General features: G+C 40.4%; 1 protein-coding gene across 4 annotated transcripts in view; it reads left to right on the forward strand.

Moving 5' to 3' along the window:
• Positions 1–20118, forward strand: part of LOC308076759 (uncharacterized protein) — a 37578-nt gene continuing 17460 nt past the window's right edge. The window contains exons 1-7 of one of the 4 annotated variants that reach the window (XM_080417226.1): positions 1–205; positions 1216–1855; positions 2506–2661; positions 3812–6118; positions 6618–6697; positions 6907–6922; positions 17286–18085. In XM_080417226.1, the coding sequence (XP_080273352.1) occupies positions 1253–1855; positions 2506–2661; positions 3812–6118; positions 6618–6695 (3144 nt within the window). In that variant the 5' untranslated portion in view covers positions 1–205; positions 1216–1252 and the 3' untranslated portion in view covers positions 6696–6697; positions 6907–6922; positions 17286–18085. Of the gene's footprint in view, positions 206–1215; positions 1856–2505; positions 2662–3811; positions 6119–6617; positions 6698–6906; positions 6923–11740; positions 11878–12573; positions 12730–12875; positions 15018–15151; positions 15380–16962; positions 17033–17268; positions 18086–19583; positions 19802–20118 lie in introns of those variants that run through there. The other 3 variants (XR_013932326.1, XM_080417224.1, XM_080417225.1) reach the window with 3 other exon arrangements.

The following is a 20118-nucleotide window of genomic DNA, read 5'->3' on the forward strand; positions in this document are numbered from 1 at the left end:
CTCCGTGTTGAACTTAGCTAACTTTAAGGTCTTTACTCATGTTAATCTGTTCATAGACAGTCAATATATTATTCATTGTCACATTGTTAATGTCCAAGCACTGTAACAGCTAATGTTAGTGTTTTACACCTGTGATGTGAAATGGATAAATAAATGGATGTTTGGTCGGCTGGACGGTTCAAACATCTTCAACATAGGCTACTAGGTAAATAATGTTGGTCATTACAGTTAAAGGCGCAGTAAGTTGCAGATGTTGTTTTGGTTAAGATAAGTTGTAAATAGGTCTATGTTCTGATAATAATGGTAATGGTTAAGCTGATAAATGGATTCTATCTCCTGATGAAATTGGCAACCCCCCTGAAAATGATAAACATAACAAGAACTGTTCTACATCTCTATCTCTAGACTAAATATCACGTCTGTGTATTTAAGCAGGAGGGCTTGATGTAAGTTTGTAGTAAGCATACTAAGCAATGTATGCTGAAGAAAGTAAAATATATGTGCTAACAGAAAACGAGTTTGAGACAGGCAGGGTCTAACATTACGAATGTAAGTTGCTCACTGTATCAAATCATAGTAAAGGTCCTTGCACACTGGTGCGTCTTTTCGTTGCGTTTTTTTTACAACAATGAAAAAAATTGAAAAAACAATGAAAAAAAAAAAACGCAACGAAAAGACGCACCAGTGTGCAAGGACCTTTAAGGTCCTTGCACACTGGTGCGTCTTTTCGTTGCGTTTTTTTTACAACAATGAAAAAAATTGAAAAAACAATGAAAAAAAAAAAACGCAACGAAAAGACGCACCAGTGTGCAAGGACCTTTAAGGTCCTTGCACACTGGTGCGTCTTTTCGTTGCGTTTTTTTTACAACAATGAAAAAAATTGAAAAAACAATGAAAAAAAAAAAACGCAACGAAAAGACGCACCAGTGTGCAAGGACCTTAATTCAATTGCTTTAAGAAATAATCTGTGTCTTTGCCTTGTTCTTGTGTCTTTGTTTCGGAATCGGAGGGTATGCCTTAAGTAGGGACCTAATTATTATTAACAACTTGATACTGTTGCATGTTGTAATAATGTTACCTAAAATCAGTGGTTATGGACCTAGAAATGTGTTTACACCAGCTGTAGAATAGAACCGCTGCTATAGGCAGGTGCTGTTACTTCGGTTGGACATTTGCTGATTAAACCTCATGTTTTCCCCTTGTTTTACTTTGCAGTAATCCCACCAACATATGAATTGGAACAGAGTAAGCAATGAATCCTACAGACTGGCAATACACTCACCAGAGACAGCGGACAAGCCTTGATCCAAGACAGGGGACTGATTCCGGGGAAAAGACGGAGAATGTCCCACATTGTGGTTATTCAGTGAACGACAAAGGGTCACATATCATGAGGGGTGCTAATGAAGTATTGGAGCATCATAATCGTTCATCCTATAGGCATAGGTCCTACAGGCTGAATTCCAACAACTTCACCCCGGAACAGGCCACGGACTCAGACAGCGAACCAGAGGAACTGAGTAAGATAGATGAAGAGTTGGCAAGGAAGAGGAGAGAACTTCAACAGATTGAGAAGCAGATACTCCACAAGAAAACTACTAATGCTGTGAAAACAACAGGGCCATCCTTAAAAGCAAAGACACCTTGTCAGATGTTTAAAGAAGAACGGGAAGGGGATCTCTCACATAGCAAAGTGGACAGTTCTGTGAAAAATACTCAGCCCTCTATGAATACCGGAGGACAGGATGTAGGTTTCTCCTGCAGTAAATGGTCTTCCACCTACAATAATAGACCACTGAAAGACAGGGTGAATGTTATTTTGCAGCGAAGGTGGCCTGATGGTTTTCTTGCAAAGGTATGTGGTACTGTAGGTTGGTCGATTTATCTGATATATCTATGGAGACAGAACAGGCTCTGTGAATAACTGTAGTCCTGGGTTTCCAGACAGTAGCATACCCGTTTCCTGTTCCAGTTAATTTTCCCATCGCAGATTTGAATGGGAAATGCATAAAGGTGTCATTTGTGTTTCCCATTCGAATCTGCATGCATGCAGAGCCAATCAAAAGAAGCTATGAGACACTGAACTGGAACAGGAAACTGGTATGCCACCTTCTGTGAACCTGGGACTACAGTTATCCACAGAGACAATTCTTAGTCAAAGATATTTACATATTGACATTTACTTTCTCAAAGAACACTGCTTGTGTTGTAATATATTCTATCTGTAAATACAATTTACGTACATGCTCTACTCATTAGGTGTGTGTCCTACTGTCCTTTCTGCCATGGCAGAACGGACGCACACCTAAGGAGTTTCTGACTGAAAATACATAAAGTAATCAAAACATAGCTGCCTCATAATTACTGACATTTAAGGCTATTAAACCTTCATCACCCTGATGAACGCTTCATAGCATGTGTACACACACACACACACACACACACACGTAAACTGGATCTGTGCTTCAAATGGTGTAATGAACAATTTTCCTTCAAACTGCCCAGGCTTTCCCCACTCCATCTGACCACCTTCCATCACCTAATCTTGTGGAGAAGACAAATACGTCGAGCTTGAACAAAGATGACCATCCTCTGAAACTCAGAGTGAGAGCTTTGATGAACAGGCACAGTCATTCTGGTGTATTGGATTCACATGTCGAGGTTTGTACAACTTTACAACTTTATCAAATGATCATTTCACTATTGTGCAATTCCCCGTGCATATATTTTGTTAATGTAATATATACACATTTTGATATATTTTTTAACAAAATTGGAAATTAAATGCTACTTTAACTGGTTAAAGCAAAATTACACTTAGAGGTTTGGGTTGTGTAGTTAGTTACCTTGTAATGATATAACTCCTGATATTGGTTTGATTCTTTCAATAGGTGCTCCGTTCATGAAAAATGTATTCACCCATTGACTTGCATTGTACATTGAAACAGGTCTTATAATCACTCTTTTAGAATACAAAGAAACGCAAACAAAGAAGATTCTGACAATGTATAGCGTTACAAACCCAGACAGTATTTTCTTCAAATGAAAATGTCAACTGCCAGGTGATTATACTACAGTACTTGAACTAGGAAGAAGATCCTGACTGGATCTAGAGATTTGGATTCAGATCTTCAAATAGTAAAATCAGGAAGTCTCGTTTTTTTTTTCCCTCTTTAATTTCAACAAATGCAGTGTCTGGTTCTTGTAATGTTACATTGTCAAAGTGCCCTTTGCTTGCATTTGTTTATGTGCTAAGAGTGACTTTGATAGCTGTTCCACCATGCAATATTAGTCAATGGGGAGAATATTCTGAATTATCTTTTTTTTTATCAACTGAACAACTATTAAAGAAATGTCCCTAATATTTGGAATTACATCATGGCATGGTGACTAACTACTACACAATCCAAACCTTTACCAAAACATACACAACATTTACAGTACAGACAGATGAGCATACATTCATCATATCGTGTGTGCACATGACTGACACAGCCTGTTTGTGTAGAAAATCTATGGTGACTGTTTTGGCTCACAATTTAATACTTAGGCACCCAGGAATCTTTGCGCTGATGATTTTGTAATTGCCTGCATGGAAATCGGAGAAAACACTGAGCTTGATAGTTGGACAGAGTGTATTTATTAATGCTTCATTAGAAATTATTAATGTTTAACAACTCCTATGATTTCTGAAAGTTTAAAAGCAGTGTAAAACAGTGGGTGAAATTTGTTTTTGTGTAAGCTCCATCGTTTTGATTGTTTCCAGAAAGAGAACAGATAGTGATGTTGTCTTTCGTGTGCCCTTCGGTAGGTTCCTGACCCTGTTGTTGAACCACACCCTCCCGGCCAGAGCCCTAGTGCCACAGTTGTGGAAAATAACTTGGTCGTCAACGGATTCCAGCGTTTCCTCAGTTTACTTAACACAGGGGTGGACATTGAGATGCTGACTAAAATAGTCAATGATGACAATGAGCTTCCTCCTACTGGTCAGGAGCTTCTGCATAGTGAAACCCCTGTTGCGAAGGAAAAGTCAGATGTGTGCAAGAGTGAGAGCCAACAATTACAACGTGGAGCTGGGCAGAGGGACCGTCGGTCTTGCAGTAAAGAGAGGCAGACTGAGCTACTCGATCAAGATATTTCACATGGGGGAGGTAAAAGAAACATCCAGCCTGAGGAGAACTCTGCCCAGGGTGATGATAGAGGCGGTAGCCATTTTGGCTCTAGTCGTAGATCCAGGTCTCCCCCAGTTGTGGAGAAGAAACCCAAACTGGAGCAGAATCATGGACAGCTGCAAAACATTCTGAAGACAATTGGTTTGAGCCTGGATGCAGATGACATGTGCAAACTAGCAGAACGTACAGAGGAGAGGCTCTATGGCAGAAAGCATGATACCAAACAGAGTTTGGACAGCACAGGGGTGAGCAAGAGAAGTCAGCAGCATGTACAAAGTGATCACAGTCGTTCCTCTTCATCCACCTCAGTGTCTGACAGCCCTAATTCTAGTCCCACTTCCCATCAGTATTCCTGCAGCGAAACCTTCAGGGATAGCAGAGAACAAACACAAACTTCTGAATACCGACACTCTAGACAAAAAAGCAGAGAGCAAGAGAGAGAACAAGATGGTTATAGAGACAATCATAGCATTTGTTCCAGAGATGGCTCTCCTGATCCCCATCCCTCTCCAGAGGACCCAGAATATCATGTTTCCTATCCTGATGCTGCATCTGCAATTCCAACTTACAATACTGATGCTGCATCTGCTGTTGCAATGTACAATTCTGATGCTGCATCTGCAATTCCAACATACATTTCTGGTGTTGCATCTGCAATTCCAACATACATTTCTGGTGTTGCATCTGCAGTTCCGACATACATTTCTGATGTTGCATCTGAAATTCCAACATACAACACTGATGCTCCATCTGCAGTTGCAATGTACAATACTGATGCTGCATCTGCAATTGCAATGTACAATTCAGTCCAGTACTCGGAGTTCACTGCCTACCACAGTAACGGTGCTACCGTAAAATCTTGGAACTATGAGTCCAATGTCATCCCACCTTCTTCGTCTTCCTATCCCCCTGGTTTGTGTAATCATTCAATGAATCCTTTATGTCCCTCTGCTGACAGTGGAGCCTTGTATGGCCAGGTTCATCACCCTCATCCACATCCACCTGCTAGTGGAGCCTTGTATGGCCAGGTTCACCCTCATCCACATCCACCTGCTAGTGGAGCCTTGTATGGCCAGGTTCACTCTCATCCACATCCACCTGCTAGTGGAGCCTTGTATGGCCAGGTTCACCCTCATCCACATCCACCTGCTAGTGGAGCCTTGTATGGCCAGGTTCACCCTCATCCACATCCACCTGCTAGTGGAGCCTTGTATGGCCAGGTTCACCCTCATCCACATCCACCTGCTAGTGGAGCCTTGTATGGCCAGGTTCACCCTCATCCACCTGCTAGTGGAGCCTTGTATGGCCAGGTTCACCCTCATCCACATCCACCTGCTGGTTGCAACACTACACTTGGACATTCTCACTTCAAGGCAGATCGGTCACTGAGTCAGGGCCAAACTGGACAGAGATCAGGCCGTCACCTCCACGTCATTAGTACTGAGAAGAAGTGTAGGGGTACTGCTCACTGGCTGAAAAAAAGAGAAACGAGGAAAAGGGTCCAAGAAGAGAAAAAGGTAATACGGCAAGGACGAGGAGAGAGGAAGAAGCTAAAGAAAACAGCAAAGTGGATTAGAAAGTATATACGTCTTGTAGACTCAAACCGTGATAACTACTCTGAAGCGAAGCAGCAAAGGGTTTTGAAGCACCTACTACAGAAGAAAGAAAGAATTGAATTTCTGAGAGGAGAGAAGCGTCGAGATTTGACTCTAGGACTCTCAGGCATCACTACAAATACCCCTTGTCCAGAGCCGCCTGTACATACCCCTTGTCCAGAGCCGCCTGTACATACCGCTTGTCCAGAGCCGCCTGTACATACCCCTTGTCCAGAGCCGCCTGTACATACCCCTTGTCCAGAGCCGCCTGTACAGTCGAGCACAGAAGCGCAGCAGTTGGAGGGAGAATTGTCAACAGATGATCTAATAAAGGCAAACCTGAAGAAAAAGGTGAGCAGATATTTGTATATGGTGTCTCTTTTATAGTATCATTTACCATTTTTCCTCATTTCAATAGATCGTCTGTTTTCACTATATGAGTGCTGTCTCTGTATTTGTAATTTTTCACTGCATGAAAGCATCACAGCTTTTAGATTGCAGCATTTCTCTATCCATATGTACCTGAAGACAACTCGTTCTCATCCCGGCCTCTTAGTCAGGTGCCCTTTCCCTTACCATGTTGTTGCTGAGGGAATGATCATAACTGATTCCGACTTTATCTGTATGCAACTTGGAACCCCCTCAAGGACCCACAAACCATCAACGTGCTGTCAGGCTGCTTTGGAGCCTACTAGGTGCCCGGACCACTATGCCAGCGATCCGGGCCACATCTGGGGAACTTGACCATTAATGACCAAGCAGAAAAATATGATGCCTTGGGGTGAAAATGTGTTATGACTGAAGTATATTTTCTGATATATATATATATTTTTCTCATCACAATGTTTAGCTTGCAGCATTTAATCAGAAGATGAAGCAGCAGGTCCCAAAACCAGCACAAACTCAGCCTAATGTAAACGACTGGTGAATGTAAGTCAAACCTCGACACATTCAGTTAATTATTCCAATTCAAATGTTTTTGTGTTTTACTTATATCTCAAACCAAGCCGCATGAGCTTGATGCAGCCTAACTCCAGATATAGCCCAACTCCTATTTTATATATAATATGTACCAGTCAAACTTTTGGACACAAGGTGTATGCTTACTTGCCATCTGCTTGCAACCCCTTTGCTTACAGGTTGCTGCTGCTGGCTAGCCCTTGCAAGGAAGCATCCCTAAGTGTAAGAGTTCTCCTGCCAGAACAAAGACTCCACATCACCGCAACCTTTATTTTGGGGGTGCAATTCCAACTTATGATTGCACCCCAAATTGAAGCATACAATTGCACCCCGCCCATTTGAAATGTTTTTGTGCCAGGAACCCCCATAAGAGAAGATTTGACAACATAGCAAAACAAACAAATAGGGCTTAAGTGTTTTAATCTGTTCCTCATTTTGCTGAAGACCCCATGAATCTTCTTCAAGGACCCCTAGGGGTCCATGGACATGAGAACCAGTGCTCTAGGGCACAATTAAGAAATGCAGAACAAGAGATGTTTGTGCAGTGAGGGTTTGTACCCCCAATTGCAATTGTTGATTTTTTTTAAATAAGGACAGTTACACTCTATTTGTATTATTCAATGTCTACATTGCATTGAAAATGAACGGCTCCTTACCTTGCAGAATATAGATCAATGTAATTTTCAATTCCTGTTATATTTGTTTCTCTTTATTTATATTGGGCAGTAAAAAATTGTGGGTTATAAGAGGTGTTGAGTGGAGGAGATAACACATTGTTGTGTGTATTTCTGTACTTAAAATAAAAAGGTGAAATGAACATCTCAGCTTATATCGGAGTAATCATTGATATCTTAAACTTAGACCATTATGATATTTGAAAAATCGATGTCACACAAACAGTAACTAGTCTTCAATAGAATTCAGTCAAATGGCAAAAACCCTGAACAGTGAACACCACTCCAAATTTCACCTGTTAGAAAGTGGAAGAACCTTATTTAGATTATATTTATAATATTTTTCACAAATGGAGTAATATTAAATAACAGCTTGAGTATTTCCATTTTTATACTTCATCTACTCCACTACATCTGAGGTAAATATTGTATTTCCTTTTCAGGTTTAAATGATAAATAAAGAACATTTGTTCAACTCATTTCTTTGTGTCACCACTTCCAATTTAACTTGTTTAATCTGTATCTTGACTTAGTTCTCTATCCTGATTGGATAAAACTGGTATCCTGACCTGAAAATGTATTTTCTGTTTATTGAAGAGCCGGAGAGACATGGAGACTCCTGTTACTGAACAAACACTCTATATCAATGAGTATCAGAATATAGAGCTATTTAACACTTATTTTGACCAAAGAAAATAACTTACCCTACCTTTAATTGAAATCTGTCCCATCTTTACCAGGCCAGCTGCTACTTTAAAAAGGTAGGGCAAGTGATTTTTGTTTTTGTTAAAGTGTTAAATAGCTATATTCTGGTATTAATCATTGTTATAGAGTGTTTGTTCTGTAACAGGGGTCTCCCTGTCTCTATAGCTCCTTACTTAGTAAACCTAGCTCCTTACTTAGTAAACCGAACATACATTTTCGTGTCGGGATACCATCTATCTGATCAGGAGAGAGAACCCATACAAGATACAGGATAAACAAATGGAATTAGTAATGACAAAGAAATGATGAGCAGACAAAATCGACTGAAACACTAACATTTAAACTGATAAATGGGTACTCTGTAGGCTACTACTCTCTCTCCTCTCCTGGCTGACTGATTGGTCCATCTCTCCCCCTCTTCTTGGTACAGGGACCTTTTCTATCCCAATGTAGTGTAAAGAAGCGACAGGGTGGTTGGATTCCACAAAGTGAGCGGCAACAGGTAGTTCATGTTCTTGCACCTAATAGTGCTCCGGTGCTCTGCTATACGAGCCTTAAGTTCTCGTGTCGTCATTCCCAGATATGCTTTGCCACACGGGCATGTGAGTAGGTAGATGACGGCTTTTTTTGTACAGGTGATTACACCGCTGATAGGGATACTTTTACCGGAATGTGGGTGCTTAAACTTGTGGCATTTGTAAGTACTGTTGCATTGTGCACAGGAGCCGCATTTATAATTGCCATTGGGAATGGGTGTCAATAAACGTTGAGTGGGGGGTACAACGGGGGTAAATCAGACTTGACCAAATTATTTCTGAGATTCTGACCACGGGAAAATACAATTAATGGAGGCTTGGAGAAGGTATTATTTAGCTGTCAGAACAGCACAGAAATACCAAAATGAATAGTTTGCCAATAAAACATGACATTTAGTTTAGTTTCGTTTATTGCACATTTAAAAATGACATGATAAAATAAAAAATGAAAATATATATATATATATATATATGAAAAGGATAAAAAACATGTTTGTGTGCATGATGTTTGTCTCTTAAAAGAGCTAAAGCTAGCACAGTCTCTAATATGAGCACAGCACAGAAATACCAGAACAGGGCTGGATTAACAACTCAGTGCCCCTGGGCACTGGAACTACAAAGCCCCCCCCCCCCCAAGCGCCCGTGCTTCGGCGGGTGCCCAAACAGTGCACGCGCGTGCACGGTTTGGGCACCCGTGAACATTTTTAGGTTTTTTCTTCTTTTTTTTCTCTAATCTAGATAATTTGACACTGTGTTATGTTAATTCTTCATTATTAATAACAACAAAATGGGGAAAACTTTCGTGAAAAAAAAAACGAAAAATATTTTTCCCATTCATGTGATATGGATATTGCCATTTCTGTGTGCGTGCGCGCGAGGCGAGCGCGCAAACAAAGACGCACTCCGTCCAGATGGGGGCGTCGTATTTGTTTGCAGTCTGTATTCTTTCAACCACAGAAGAAGTTGGATCCGGATGTGTTGTGGCTAACTCACAGGGCTAACAACTTTTAGCTTTCTTCCTCACGTACATCGTACATGTTAATTATCTACGCGGGTTAATCATTCAGTTTTTACTGTGATAGCACTGTAACTAATGAGCTTTCACCTGACCTGGGATGTGAAATGGACAAATGATATGTTTCGTCGGAAATGTAACTAAACGGGCTCGTCTGACAGTCCAATAGGTAAATAATGTCGGCTGTTACAGTTCAATTAATGTAAGTTAATTGAATAGAGAGTATGTAATAGAGATGATTGAGTTGTCATTGTAATAATATAACTAGAAAACCAGTAGCTGCGAGTACAGGAAGGGTGGGCGCTAGGGAAATCTGGGCACCATTTTTATTTTGGAAGACTGGTGGACACTAGAGAAGAGTGGGCACTGTGGGTGGAAAAGAGTGGGCACTTTGGGTGAGAAGAGTGGGCACTTTGGGTAAGTGAAAAACACTTATTTGCCCATAAACCTCCATTATCATCTTTTGCTTGTGGAGACCAGATAGACAAAACAAGAACTGTCTGTAATACATCTCTATCTCTAGTTGAAATGTCAGCTTGTCATTTTGGGAAATGTGTGCAAATGTCTGTGTATTTATTTAAAGAGAAGGCCTTGACATCATTTCGTAGTTACTAGTTAACGATGTGATGACTTGTGTGCTGCTGGAGTAAGTAAAATATGCGCTCAGAGAAAACCATTTTGAGACAGGCAGGGTCTAATATTACGAATGTACTGATCAGTATTAATAATAGTAATTCATGCCCTAATAAAGAATCTGTTCTTGTGTCTTTGTTTGTTTCGGGGGGTTATTCCTTAACAGAATCCCTTAACACAAAAGCAGGATAGTTACAAATGGATGAATTAAAGGGACTTTTGGTCATTTTATCGTCTACTCAGGCCTTTGTGAGCCCCCAGACAGTTTTTAAGTTCCTCGATTCAGTATTTAGATATTTGATATTCATTTTCCTATACAAACCCATTGTAACTTCAAACTCCATTTTAACCATGATAGACTCATCAAAAACACCTGTCCTTGGTTCTGGTGACTCATACCGCCCCCCTAATACGCGAGGGGGCCGTGTTTTTTCAATTACTTTTTTCATGTATTTTTTATATTTTTTTTGGAAAATGAAAAAAATAAAATACAATAAAAATAATAATAATAATAAACGGGGGGGGAAAAAATCAGAAAAACACGGCCCCCTCATGCATTAGGAGGGCAGGGTGAGTCACCAGAACCGAGGATGGGTGTTTTCGATGAATCTAACATGGTTAAAATGGAGTTTGAAGTTACAATGGGTTTGTATAGGAAGGGGGCGGTCTGATAAAATGAATATCAAATATCTAAATACTGAACCGACCAACTTAAAAACTGTCTGGGGGGCTCACAAAGGCCTGAGTAGATGATAAAATGACCAAAAGTTTTTTTGAAAGTGAAATATCCCTTTAACTTTGATACTGTAGGCAGGGTTAGGTTTTAATAATGTTAACCTAAAAGTGGTTATGGACCTAGAAATGTGTTTACACTAGCTGTAGAAAGCTATTATAGGCAGGTGCTGTTACCTCCGTTGGGCATTGATTCATTTTGTTGATTAAACCTCATGTTTTCCCCTTGTTTTACTCTGCAGTAACCCCACCAACATATGAACTGGAATAGAGTAAACAATGAATCCTACAGACTGGCAATACACTCACCAGAGACAACGGGAAAGCCTTGATCCAAGACAGATGACTGATTCCAAGGAAAAGATTATTTACCCATATTGTGGTTATTCAGTGAAGGACAGAAGGCTACATGCAGAAATGGAGCATCATAATCCTTCATCCCATAGGTCCTACAGGCTGAATTCCAATCATTTCACCCCAGAAAAGGCCACAGACCCAGATGGTGAACCAGTGGAACCGAGTAATATAGATGGAGAGTTGGCAAGGAAGAGGAGAGAACTTCAACAGATTGTGAAGCAGATAAGTCTGAAGAAAGCTACTATTGCTATGAAAACAACTGAGCCATTTTTTAAAGCAAAGACACCGTGTCAGATGTTTAAAGAAGAAAAGGAGGAGGCTCTCTCACTTAGCAAAGTGGACAATTCTGTGAAAAATACTCAGCCCTTTATGAGTACCAGAGGAAAGGATGTAGGTTTCTCCCGCAGCAAATGGTCTTCAACCTACAATAATAGACCACTGAAAGAGAGGGTGAATGTTATGTTGCAGCGAAGGTACCCTGATCGTTTTCGTGCAAAGGTATGTGGTAGGTTGATTTATCTGATAGAGATAGAACAGGCTCTGTGAATAACTAGCCCCGGGGGTTCCAGACAGTAGCATACCCGTTTCCTGTTCCAGTTCATTTTCCCATCGCTTTTGAATGGCTAGGCAGCGGATTTGAATGGGAAACACATAAAGGTGTCGTTTCCTGTTCAAATCTGCTGCCGAGCCATTCAAACAAAGCTATGAGACACTGAACTGGAACAAGAAACGGGTGTGCCACCTTCTGGAAACCTGGGATTAGTTATCCACAGAGCCGATACTCATTAATAGATACTGTATTTACATATTTTGTTTTTTTCAAAGAACACTGCTTGTTTGATACATTCAATCTGTAAATAAAATGATTTACTTGACCTACACAGACAAATGGCAGAAAGGACACACGCTTAATGAGTTTCTGGCTTGGATAATGCATAAAGTAATCCAAAAAGTAGCTGCATACATAGACCTCATAATTACTGACATTTAAGGCTATGAAGACTTCATCACCCTGATGAACGCTTCATAGCTAAAACTTTGAGTGATTAAATGTCAGCAACTATGAGTACTGAGTAATGTGTGGCTATTTCACACATGCCCTACCTACGCCATATGTTTTCTTGTGGTGTATATGATGTACACATATCTGTGCTTCAAATGGTGTAATGCACAATTTTCCTTCAAACTGTTCAGGCTTTCTCCACTCCATATGACCACCTTCCATCACCTAATCCTGGGGAGAAGATAAATATGTCAACCTTGAACAAAGATGACCATCCTCTAAAACTCAGAGTGAAAGCTTTGATGAACAGGCGCCGTAATTCTGGTGTATTGGATTCACATGGGGAGGTTTGTGGATTTGTTGAACAATCCTACAACTTTATCAAGCCATCTCTTATCTATTGTTCAATTCATATTTTTGGGGGGATTAATTGAGCATGCTTCACTCTTTAACAAACAGATAGTGATGTTTTCTTTCATGTGCCCTTCGATAGGTCCCTGTTGTCAAACCACACCCACCCAGCCAGAGCCCTAGTACCACAGTTGTGGGAAATGACTTGGTTTTCAAAGGATTCCAGCGTTTTCTCAACATACTTAACGAAGTCGTGGACATTGAGGCGCTGACTAAAATAGTCAATGGTGACAAGGAGCTTCCCCTTACTGGTCAGGAGCTTTTGCATAGTCAACCCCCTGTTGTGAAGGAAAAGTCAGATGTTTGCAAGAGTGAGAGCCAACGATTACAACGTGCAGCTGGGCAGAGGGACCGTCGGTCTTGCAGTAAAGAGAGGAAGACTGAACTACTCAATCAAGATATTTCCCATGGGGGAGGTAAAAGAAACATCCAGCCTGAGGAGAAATCTGCCCCGAGTGATGATCGAGGCGGTACCCATTTTGGCTCTAGTCGTAGATCCAGGTCTCCGCCAGTGGTGGAGGAGAAGAAACCCAAACTGGAGCAGCATCAGGAAGAGCTGCAAAACATTCTGAAGACAATTGGTTTTAGTCTGGAGGCAGATGACATGTGCAAACTAGCAGAACGTACACAGGAGAGGCTCTATGGCAGAAAGCATGAAACCAAACAGAGTTTGGCTAGTACAGGGGTGAGCAAGAGAAGTCAGCAGCATGTGCAAAGTGATCACAGTCGTTCCTCTTCATCAACCTCAGTGTCTGTAAGCCCTAGTTCTAGACCCTCTCACCATCAGCATTCCTACAGCGAAACCTTCAGGGATAGCAGAGAACAAGCGAGAGATGGTAATAGTGACAATAATAGAATTGATCCATATCCAGAGGACCCAGAATATCATGTACCTTATCCTGATGCTGCATCTGCAGTTCAAACGTATAATTCTGATGTTGCATCTGCAATTCCAACACACTTTGGTCCATACACTTTGGTCCAGCACTCAGAGTACACTGCCAGTGCCTACCACAGTTACTATAGTAGCGGTGCTTCCTCCATAGCTTGGAACTATGGGTCCAATGTCGTTCCACCTTCTTCCTCCTCCTATCCCCCTGGTTTTTGTAATTCAGTGAATCATTTATGTCCCCCTGCTAACACTGGAGCCTTGCCTGGCCAGGTTTACCCTCATCCACATCTGCCTGCTGGTCACAAAAATGTACTTGGACATTCCTGCTTCAATGCAGATCTGTCACTGAGTGAGGGCCAAAGCGGACAGCGATCAGGCCCTCATTACCTCCACGTCATCAATACTGGCAAGTCTAATGGCACTGGTGGCTCTATGGCACAAGTCAACATGAAACTTAAAGCAAGACCAAGTAAAAGAAAGCGATGGAAAAAACGTTCTGGGATCACTACAAATACCCTGCTTCCCGAGCCGCCTGTAGGGGCTGGCACAGGACAGCAGAAGAAGACTGCAACCCGTGTCATCAATACTCAGACGTCTAGTGGAACTGCCTTCTGTCTGACACAACTCAACAAAAAATCTTCAAAGAGTGCTAGAAGAGCAAAACGCAGGAGAGAGAGAGAACATTACATTACAAAGAAACTAGCTCAACCTATCACTGATGTGCAAGTACAAAGCATTGAAAAGAAAATAGAAGAACAAAAAGAAAGGGAATTAATTACTGTCGCTGTAGGTTGTAGCTCTGCGAACAGTCAAAAGGATCCAGCTCAAATGCAGACAAGACAATTACGTTCTGGGATCAAATACCCTACAAATACCCTTCATTCAGAGCCGCCTGTAGAGGCTAGCACAGAAGTACAGCAGAAGAAGACAGCAACCCACGTCATCAATACTCAGACGTCTAGTGGAACTGCCTGCTGTCTGACCGATATGAAAGTAGCAAAGACGGAATCCGTCAAATACAATTTAGCAGAATATAAAAATGCAGCGCAAAAACTATTTCAAGAAATGAAGAAGCTAAAAAGCACAGCAAGTTGGACAGCAAGGTATATACGACTTGCAAAATCTAACCATGCTGAGTACTCTGAGTCGAAGCAACGGAATACTTTAAAGTGGCTACTAAAGAAGCAACGGAGAACTGAAGAACTGAGAGAAGAAAATAAACGAGAATTAGATATGATTCTCCTTTATTCATATCCGCCTGACAAGTCTAGCACAGAAGCACAGCAGTTGGAGGGAGATTTGCCAACAGAGGAGATAAGCTTGAAGGAAAATGTGAGCAGACTTTCTATATGGTTTCTCTTTTAGACTAGCATTTAAAACTTTTCCTCATTCCAAAGGGGAAAAAAATATGTTTTCACCAATGCTGTATTAATTTCTTATCTCTTTTTCCTCATCACAATGTTTAGTTTGCAGCATTTAAAAAAGAAATGGCAGAAATGACTCTAGCTCTAGCAGACTGCAGTTCTATAATCGATGAAAAGGATCCAGCTCAAATGGGAAAAAGTGATTTCCCTTCTGGGATCACTACAAATAATCTTAATCCAGAGCTGCCTGGAGAGGATACATCGGAAGCAGGGCAGATGGAAAGAGAATTGCCAACAGAAGAGCAAATGAAGGCAAATCTGAAGGAAAAGGTGAGCAGATGTTTTTATATTGTCTCTTTCATACTAGCATTTACGATTTTTCCTCATTTCATTGGATTTCATGTTTTCACTATGTAAATGCTGTCTCTGTCTTTATGTACCTGAAGGACATTTTAAACACATTCATTTATTTTTTCGTCATCACAACTTTTAGCTTGCAACATGAACATACAGAATCGGACAAACATCCCAACCCTAAAGATCAGCGTGATTAAGTCCACACAGTCCACAGTATTAATACATATAATAACAGAGACACATCATATACCACAAGATTGTAAACACTTTTTTAACATCCCCTGTACCCACAACGGCAAATGCTGTTCAGGGTTTTTGCCAATCATGTTTGTGACATATGTCACAAACATGATTTTAGGCAGAGGTTTGACCATTGTCCAGTTTTATTTGCTATAGTATATATATAAAGACTAACTCTGTAATTACAAAGTAATTAAGGTGCTCTTTGGTTGGAGACTCAAAACGTGCAACAAAGGAAAAAAACAAGGCACTCTTCTGGTGGAAAAATTAAAAAGCCTTTATTCAGATGGCTATTTCATCATTGAATTAAAAATAGTGACTGGGATACAACCCACGCATTGTGGCCCCACGGCCTTCTTCAGGGTTTAACATTGTAACTCGTATGTTCCTTTATGTTAAACATTAGCCTACAAATAATCTATATTATTGTACATTATGATATACTGTATCTTATCATCCATCCATCCAATAATCTTTCTTTAAACGCTTATACAAAGTCGGGTTGGGTTGTGGAGGTAGCAGTTCCAGCAGAGAACCCCAGACTTACCTTTCCCGGGTTACATTAGCCAGCACTGACCGGGGGATCCCGAGGCATTCCCTGGCCACTGTGGAGATATGATCCCAACACCTGGTCCTCGGTCTGCCATGTGGCCTCTGGTGGTGTCTGGAAATCCTCCCTGGGGAGGCAACCAGGAGCCCTTACCACCTGAACTGGCTCCTTACTATGCAAAGGAGCAGCGGCTCTACACCACCCTCCTGAGAAAAAACATTTTGGCCATTACGTGATCTTGTTCTTTTAGTCATGACCCACATGTCATGACCATAGTTGAGGGTAGGATCAACGATTCACGGGTAGATCGCAAACTTTGTCTAACTTTATGGGATGCTGTTCACCTTGCAGGATCTGTCTGCTTTGCTGCATTTGCCATGATGTCGGTTACGCTACGTGATACATTTGCAGTGTCCAAGGCTCATGAAATCCACTGCAATGTTAATTTGTATAAATATGACGCTGTGCTTTGTTTAACCATTGAACACTTCTTCTAAATGTACACATAATGGGAAAAATGCTCATCAAACTCATCCCTTATGGTCACTTGACAGAGCTCATATAGAAGAATGTAGCAGTAGCATGCAACATGGGAATGGAGTGCCGCAGCCGCACATTGATTTTCTTAGTTTTTTTGGCAAAAGAACAACAATTCATCGTAAAAGTGATCCTTTGGGCCGTTGACCAAGTGGGGAAATATAACACCTTGGGGTTCAGGACATTTCAGGACATTGATTTTTTGTTTTTTTGTCATTACAATGTCTAGCTTGCAGCATTTAATCAGAAGATGAAGCAGCACCAACAGAAACTCAGCCTAATGTAAACGACTGATGAATGTAAGTTAAACCTCTACTACACATTCAGTTAATTATTCCAAGTAAAAATTTTTTGTGTTTTTAAAACGTATATCTCACTCATACCGCATGAGCTTGATGCAGCCTAACTCCAGATATAGCCCAACTTTTTTTTTTATTATACATTATTCTTTATTTATGTTATACAGTGCCAGTCAAAAATTCGGACACAAGGTGAATGCTTACTTGCCATCTGCTTGCAACCCCCTTGCTTACAGGTTGCTGCTGTTGGCTAAGCCCTTGAGGCCCTTGAGCAAGGAAGCAGCCCGAAGTGTAAGTGCTCTCCTGCCAGAACACAGCCTCTCCATCACCGTGACTACCCATCACCGGGCCTCCTCATGGGCAGCACCCAAATTGTTATGTACAGTATTTGGGTGCTTGGATTTGTCATCTCTCGAAAAAAAAAACTAGTTTCGACTTGCCAAAAAATAAATTAAGTGTAAGTGTTTAAACTGTTGTCATTTTGCTGGACACACCATGGATTGATTGATTGAATACTTAATTAGCAGGTTTGTTAACAGTACTGGTAGTACAGTCCAAAGGTTTTGCTAAAAGGATGACACAAAAAGCCCCAGGAGGCTTGTTTCCATTGTGTCCATTGTACTTCTTCATTAATCTTCCTCAAGGACCCCTAGGCGTCCATGGACCCCACTTTGAGAACCAGTGCTCTAGAGGGCACTTGTTCTCGAACTTTTCAGGTTGCGACCCCCCCCAAAATAATCATATTTGAACTGGGGACCCCCCACCCCAACAAGCACTTGGAATTGAGTTGAGGCATTACATTTTGTTTGATAAATATTGTGAAAATGTACAAGCTGAGCTGTCAGTTTTTTTTGTAGTATTATAAAGGTCTTAAAAGTCCTTCAATTGTCACTTTAGATTAGAAATTTACAGATACCCTTTATACACTTATACTGTATGTTGGCTTGTATACTGTTGAGTGAGAAAACAATGTTGCACTTTAAGCAAATAATCTGTGGAAGATTAATGTACTTGTATTTCTGTACTTAAAATAAAAGTAAAATAAACATCTCAGCTTATGTCAGAGTAATCAACAGTATCTTAAACTTAAAGCATTGATATTAGCAAAATCGACATCACTCAAACTGACTGTCTTCAATAGAATTCTGTCAAATGGCAAAAACCCTGAACACCACTCCGAATTTCTCCTGTTAGTAAGTGGAAACCCCTTATTTAGATTTGATTCATTATGTTTTTCCACAAATAGAGTAATTAATATTGAATACCAGTCATAGTATTTGAAATACCAGTCATAGTATTTGAGATATGCTCATTAGACTACTCATATCTACTCCACTGCAAATATTGTATTTACTTTGCAGATTTAAATTATTAATAAAAGAAAAAACATACATTAACTGATACATTATGATGCAATATTATAGGTTATACTAAGCAGCACATGACTTAATTGAAATCAGCCCCATCTTTACCAGCTGCAACATTAAAGTGATAAACACATGAATGAATTACATGAATGACAATCCATAGGATTTGTAAATGGGCTGTTCTGCACAATGAGTAGTCTATACATCATTTTGTATTAAACAATTATTACTTAACTCTTGTGGTTTTCAACATCCTGAATGCAGTTGTGTAAACTAAAGTAACTAAGTACATGTACATGTAACTAAGTACAGGAAGTACTGTTCCTTAAGTACAATTTTGAGGTATTTTTTACTTGAGTATTTCCAATTTTCTGTACTTTTACTTCTACTCCACTACATCTCAGAGGCAAATATTGTACTTTTACTCCACTACAATTATTTGAAAACTTTAGTTACCGGTTACTTTATAGATTTTGATTATTATTACAAAACATACATTACCCACTTCAGTCCTATATACATTTCGGCCATTTGAAAATAGCCGATCTACGAGTTCACAATGCGTGGCGATGCGATTCTGGTCATGTCTTACAAAAAAATAAAGTACATCAATCAATCAATCAAAGACTTTTACTTGTAACAGAGTATTTCTACATTGCAGTATTGATACTTTAATTTAAGTAAAACATGAGGGTACTTCTTCCACCACTGCCTGAATGGACTATGGACCAGCCAGGCCTGAGAAGAGACAGCAAAGCAAAACGTACTCCGTCCAGATGGCGGCATCATATTTGCAGTCTGTATCATTCGAGCACCACAGAATAAGTTAGATGTGCAGTGTTGCCATGTCTGCTTATTATAAGCGACTTTGGGATTTTTTGCTTGTAAATATTGGTAGTTGCGGGTTGCGGTTTTTTGGGTTTGTGTCTGAAAATATTTTGTGCCAGGGACCCCCTATACATTTGTGTTGCTAAAATGTTTAAAAAATATTCCCACATTACCTATTTTTGTTCAAGTGTCCCCCCCACCCCCAAAAAAAAAGCAAATCTACAAGCTCGCAACGCCTCGTTGTAGATCGGCTATTTTCAAAAAGCCGTAGCCTAGTCGCTTCTTTTGGGCTTGTTTTCATAGACCTGGTTGCTTATTTTTCTCGTAAAATCTGGCAACACTAGATGTGTTGTTGGCTAACTTTAGCTTTCTTCCTTCCTCGCGTTAATTTTCATAGTCAAACAAACACAGGTAAAAGATAAATCTTAGTTTTTAATGTGCAAAAGCACCCACTCCTTTAACAGCTTATAGTGTTTTACACCCTGTGATGTGAAATCAGAAATGGACATCTTGATGTTTCGCTGGAGATGAGATGCGACTGAAGATGGGCTCGTGTGGATAGTTATATTTCAAGGTAAAAGTCAGTAGTTGTAGTTAATTTAATCTGAGCTAATTTAAGTGTGTACATTCTCTGTATTAATTTACAGATGTAGCCTTAGATAAAGACTCTCGTAGATGTATTTTATCGAAAACTTGTCCGGCCTATTTGTGCAATGTATTAGTTGATATTCTTTAACAAAGAAGTGTTTTAATCCCGTTTGTGGACGAACGCCATCCCCCCTCGTTTATTTCCTGTTTACATTTAGTGTAATTCCGGTTCTCACCGGATGCGCTCCTCACTAACTTCCGACAGAACCGCCCACAAACGGTATTAAAACACTTCTTTATTGA

The sequence above is a fragment of the Gymnoscopelus braueri genome (genome assembly GCF_963280865.1).
Source record: "Gymnoscopelus braueri genome assembly, chromosome: 2".
Classification (NCBI taxonomy): Eukaryota; Metazoa; Chordata; class Actinopteri; order Myctophiformes; family Myctophidae; genus Gymnoscopelus; species Gymnoscopelus braueri.